Genomic DNA, 5,607 nt, shown 5'->3' with positions numbered 1-5,607 from the left:
GCTCCGCCGAACCCTTTGGTTCGCCTTAGGGTGAGGTGGGGCTGTCACACTACGACTCTCTCCAGAGGAAAAGCCACCTCCACCTCTGAAAAACAAAATCAGTAATGTCTAAAATTTGAATGTATATGCCACAATCTTTTAGGACATGCACATTATTTGTAGAATTTCTCCATGCTGAATTTGTAGATCGTCTTGTATATCATTATCATATACATTCTTTTAAAGATATGAATTTTGGGGACCATATTGTATATTACTATCATACATGTGGTTGTGTGTTCCTAGGTTAGCTAGAGGAGACTTAAGAGTTGGTAAGTTAGGTTTACCATCTTTTTAAAAATGTACTGTTTATATTTTTTTGGCATGTACTTGTTGGCGATCAGATTTTTGTTCCCTCCAATTTTTATTAATAAATTGGAATTAGCATCCCTTTCTCTCCTCCTGTACGGGTTCATCATAAAAAAAGGTTCAAATTTTCGAGAACAAACGTTATTTTTAGTTACAAGCAGAACTTACTTCTCTAATGTCAAAAATATACATCACAGCATTGGAAATATCACTTATTTAGATCCTCTATGGCAAATTACTAGATTTTTCCAATTAAAGAAAGAATAATAGTAGATCTTCAATAAAATCATATGCATAAGAATGCTGGTATTGCTAACAAAAGATTGGACGCAATTACAACCAGTGAACCTTAGAGGTAGTATAAAATATATCAATTTATTATTCTTTTGAATAGTTTAGTAGATATTCTCTCAACACTTAATTTGAGAACTTCAAGAATTTTGAACAGTGAACCTATAACATTTAATTCGTGTGTACTGTTCGAAAAGATAACCTGAATTAGGATTGGCTTAGGGTCTATTTTGAATTAGGATGACGAAAATAGGGAGAGCATTTTGACAATTATTGGAGGCAATTACAGCCAGCATTATGAAAATTGGACCAGGCCGATTAGTTTAACTAGTCGAACTACGAATTAGTAATGACACTGACCCGATTCAATAGTCAATGCAGAAAATTATCTGAACTAGTTAAACCAAATCAAGAACTGGTCGACCCAATAACAAATCAAACTTTTGAACCGGTTCACACTAAATTTTTTAAAAAATTTTAAAATCATCCAATTTACATAAAAAATAAAAGGATTAAAAAATTTTGAACTGGGTTAAACTGGTTTGAATCATTAATTGGAAACTCATCCAATTCACTTAACCCTCCGTGTTTAAAACTTTGAAATTTACAAGAAAATAGTTGACGGGCTCATAAGGAGTTGAGCTCATGTGGCCTTCATCTGATTCGTCAATTTGGAAAAAAAATTTTTTTCCGAAGTATAAGCTTAACGGACAAGACTAAACCAGCTAATCTAACCCAATCTAGGCTGTCAAATTGTCCTCGACAATTGACTCAAATGGCTCCCCAGGACCTTGATCCAACAAAATCACGTCGTCATCATGATCCTTTTTGTTGTCAACTCGTCAGATAATCAGCAATTCCCACTTCAATTAATTTAGTGAAGTCTTTGTAAACTGATTAATAACTTGCTCTACATATAAAAAAATAAAAAATAAATGAAAAGCTTGCTTTACAGAATTTGTTCAATGAAATTGTCCTACTTCAAAATTGCAACTGTTGTAGGCCTATGATTATTTCATTTTCGTCTCATCTTTTTAGTAGTGACAGCGGAAAATTATTTAACTATTTTATTCACAGGCGTTTGAAGTGAATATTTATCCAAATCAACCGAAAATTTGAAAGGGCATTTTTTTCTTTTTCTTTTTTCGTGACGACCATTACCTCACATTCAAACTGATATGCCGATCGGACATTTGAAAAAGATATAAATCCTTCAAATCCCACAACATCATAAAAAAATAAAAACCACATTTAGTTAACTAATGTATTATAGCATATATAGTAAGTCATTAGTACAGACATTTTCAACATACAAGAATTAACGTCAAAACGAAAATTTTAAAAAAAAAACAGCTCCATAATATGTATCGGATAGTAATTAACTTTATAAACTACTTTTGCTTAGCAATCTCTAAGTGGCTTCCCACAAAGACAGTCGTTGTACACAAACGACGATGCTTCAAGATGATCGAACGGGGAGCCCTCTGGAATCAGACCGCAAAGGTGGTTATGGCTGAGGTCAAGGTAGCCAATGAAGCTAGCGGACACTAGAGACTTGGGAATGGTTCCTTTGAGCTGATTATACGATAAATCAAGAACTGCAAAATATGACCTTCGATCAAATGTGTCAGGAATATTACCTTCAAGTGCATTTTTGCTCAAATTTAAAGTCCAGATTCGCGAAGTAATCAAAGTTAGGGGGATGGTACCAGAAATATTGTTGCCACCAAGATTTAACGTGGCCAAAACGGCCATTTTGCCTAGTGAAGGTGGTATTCTGCCCGAAAGTCGGTTCAGCGAAAGATCTAAATCCGAAAGCCGATGAATGTGAGAAATTGACTTTGGGATTTTCCCATGAAGTCGATTTCGGCTTAGCAAAGCCCGGCTTAGCATTCTCAATTTCCCAAAATGTCTGGGAATTGTACCTCTAATAAAGTTATTACGTAGATCTAAATGCGTTAATGAAGATAAGTTCGTTAATGACCTCGGCAACCTCCCAGTGAGTTGATTATCTGCCACAATTAGCATGGTGAGTCCACTCAGTTGACCAATATCAGTCGGAAGTCCACCAGTGAGCTTGTTTCCGACCAAGTCAAGGATGCTTAGGCAAGGTAAAGACGTAATGCATGATGGGATTGTGCCGGAAATGCCCTTCCAATCAGCTATGGCTAGGCTCGAAAGCCTATTAAGCCGGCATATTGCTCGCGAGATTGTTCCGCTCATGTAACCGGTCCGATGAGCCATTTTGAAGATGGAGTCTTCTGATACACCGCGGAGGTTGATCTCGGTGACTCGGTGAACCTCCGGGTCACAACTCACTCCGTACCAGTTCATGCAACAATCAGTGCCCGTCCACGACTTGAAAATGCCCAAGTAGGGCTCATTTAGGGCAGCTTTGATGGCTAGCAATGCTGCCCTGTCGGAAGGCGGGCAGCTGTAAGCTAAAGAGAAGATACATAGAATTGAGAGCATTACTACTAAAAGTTTTATCATTGTGTGTTTTTTCTCTTTCTAAAACTCACTGAGTATATCTCTCTTTTTTTTTCTTTTTTCTTTTTTCCTCCCTCTAAACAGAGTTTGCAAGGGGTGGACGATTTCAATGCAAATTCATGCACGTTGGTTGGGTTAAGGTGATCTTGAGCCTGGCTTCGATGGTTTTTATACTAGTACAGTGCGGTGCATGGAGTGAAATGACAATTTTACGCCTCAAATGTGCTGTGTAACAGCAAGAGGACAAATTGTGACTGGGAATTGTACGTATCAATAGTGTACAATACGTTCTTTTGGTTGGTTTCCTCGTGTCTGAGGCCAACACGATAATCAGGTGTTTGAAGTTCACCCACACTTGTTGATTAATATGCAAGCCATTCTAAATACCATTAGAAGACCTTTACCAGTGGCATGCCTGGAGACTTTAAAATCTCCTAAACTATGTATAAACAAAAATGAAGAAAAGGTAATAAGGTAGGAATTTAGCAATTAAAATGGAATAGAGCTAACTTGGTATTAGAGTGCCATCGATGTACTTGTCTTTATAATGTTTGTCCTGGATTAAACTATTTGTTTTTGAACGAAGTTGGTTCTTTTTTGGAGTACAGAAGAATTAGGTCGTATCACTTAAGCCAACTTTCATTATACATTTTTCACCCCAAATTAAATTATTAGTTTCTCCTTAACGAAAGTTTAACAATAAAATTAGCTAAAATATTTTCTCTCAAATGTATATTTGACTAATTGGAGATTAACCTATGTATACTCTGGTAGACTCCGCCTAGTCTTTTACAATAGTTTCATTCATATCTTTAATCCAAAAACTGAGAATAAAAACGTTTAAAGGAAGAAGAAAGAATGTTGGAAGAGAGAAACAAAGAAAAACGGAAAGGGAAAGATGCTGGAGAAAACACGAGGGAAAACCCATCTTGTTATGGGTGGGAGATTTAAAAGAAGCCAGCACTCATTCACGGGACATAGATAAATGGGACTACAGTCAAAAATTGGATGACATTCATTCCCATTAGAAACAGTCTTCACCAGCAAGCAAAGCGGGATTCACAAATTTCTTGCATATGGCCTTTATAAATGCTGCAAGCAACTGAACAGGACAACTTTATTTGGTGACTTTGAAAAATCAAAACAGAGAATTGAAAAACAAGAAACATTCTAATCATTGTATCAAAACGGCACTCTCCAAATTTCTATCCAGGTCCCTCGAATATCTTGTTATCTTTTTCCTTTTTATTTTTGGTACGAATCTTGTCTTCGGTCTTCGGTACAACGACCAATAGTGACACGCTATAGTGAGCGTTTACACAGAAGCGTACCATATAGCCTCCACAATTCTCACATATATACATACATACATATAAGTACATATATATATGTATACATACATATATAAACACATGTATATATATTTATTTATGGGTCCGAGATGTGGTAAAAAGAGCCTAAAATAGGCTTCTTTTTCCTTTGAATAAAGTAAACAATATTCCTTTTATGTTTATGTACATGCATATTGGTGTTAACTGTTGGACTGGAACCGACTATATCAAAAGCTTAGAAGCTTAAATGCTTCAAGAATCAGCAAGAATAGTCCAGTAACAAGTTCACCGACTTCACTCCCTCAAGATGTAACATGCCATAAGTGTCTATCGTATGCACCGACACGAAGCTAGGGAATGTTTCTAGAGACATGATGACCTACTCAGAGCTCTGCAACCAATAAGCTAGTACTGTGAGTGGAGCAACACGCCAATTTAGTCCCTAAACTAGTTTGCTAAAGCTAATATAGTTTCTGAAATTTATTATAAGTTAGTTTAGTCCCTCAACTATTTTTTAAAAAGTCAAAATAATCCTTAAACTTTGTTATGGCTAAAATTTAGTCCCTCAACTATTTTGGTGTCTATATGATTCACTTTAGTTGCTGATTTCTAGACAAATATCTGTTTTATTATTGTTTTAGTAAGAGCTATGGTTGGATTTTCTATCCTGCCATTGGTTGTCAGTGCATAAAGTTGATAAATTTGATGAATCAATCAAATAAGGACTAAACTGGACACATAAATATAAGTGAGTGACTATGTCGGTTTAATAAATTAGTTAAGGGACTAAATTGGCTTATAATAAAGGTCATGGACTATTTCAACTTTATAACAATAGATGAGGGAGCAAATTGACTCATACTAAGTCTCCTTCACTTGGCGTTTTGTTAGCAAGTCCGAGCTTTGGTATTGTGAAGTGTGTTGAGTTGGGTCCCACGATTTGTAATATTTAATGCAATATAATTTATTTCTAATGTTGAGCATTATTTGTAGATTATTTTAAGGCTTATCGCTTGAGAAAAATCAATATTAACCACAAGCCATACCTAGCACATCTGTGACAGCCCCACCTTCCCTAAGGCGAACTAAAGGGGTTAGCGGACTGCCTGCCCAACTCTCGTCAGAAATAACGGTTCAGTTTAGAGCG

The 5,607-nt window shown here is 36.1% G+C and overlaps 1 protein-coding gene across 2 annotated transcripts; it reads right to left on the bottom strand.

The window, feature by feature from the left end:
- Positions 1-1,889: 1,889 nt before the first annotated feature.
- On the bottom strand, positions 1,890-3,246 carry LOC113779064 (DNA damage-repair/toleration protein DRT100-like). 2 transcript variants are annotated; one of them, XM_027324498.1, is made up of 2 exons: positions 2,349-3,246; positions 1,890-2,237 (listed from the first exon to the last, which is right to left on the bottom strand). In XM_027324498.1, the coding sequence occupies exons 1-2, from the start codon at positions 3,130-3,132 to the stop codon at positions 2,041-2,043; spliced, it is 981 nt and encodes a 326-aa protein (XP_027180299.1). In that variant the 5' UTR covers positions 3,133-3,246; the 3' UTR covers positions 1,890-2,040. The 2 variants fall into 2 exon arrangements, with proteins under 2 accessions (XP_027180299.1, XP_027180291.1); XM_027324490.1 differs by having other exon boundaries at positions 1,890-3,246.
- Between the last annotated feature and the right edge of the window lie 2,361 nt (positions 3,247-5,607).

Source organism: Coffea eugenioides, chromosome 1 (assembly GCF_003713205.1).
Source record: "Coffea eugenioides isolate CCC68of chromosome 1, Ceug_1.0, whole genome shotgun sequence".
NCBI lineage: Eukaryota > Viridiplantae > Streptophyta > Magnoliopsida > Gentianales > Rubiaceae > Coffea > Coffea eugenioides.
Note: the sequence above shows the minus strand (reverse complement) of the source record. Positions and strands in the feature narration are given on the sequence as shown.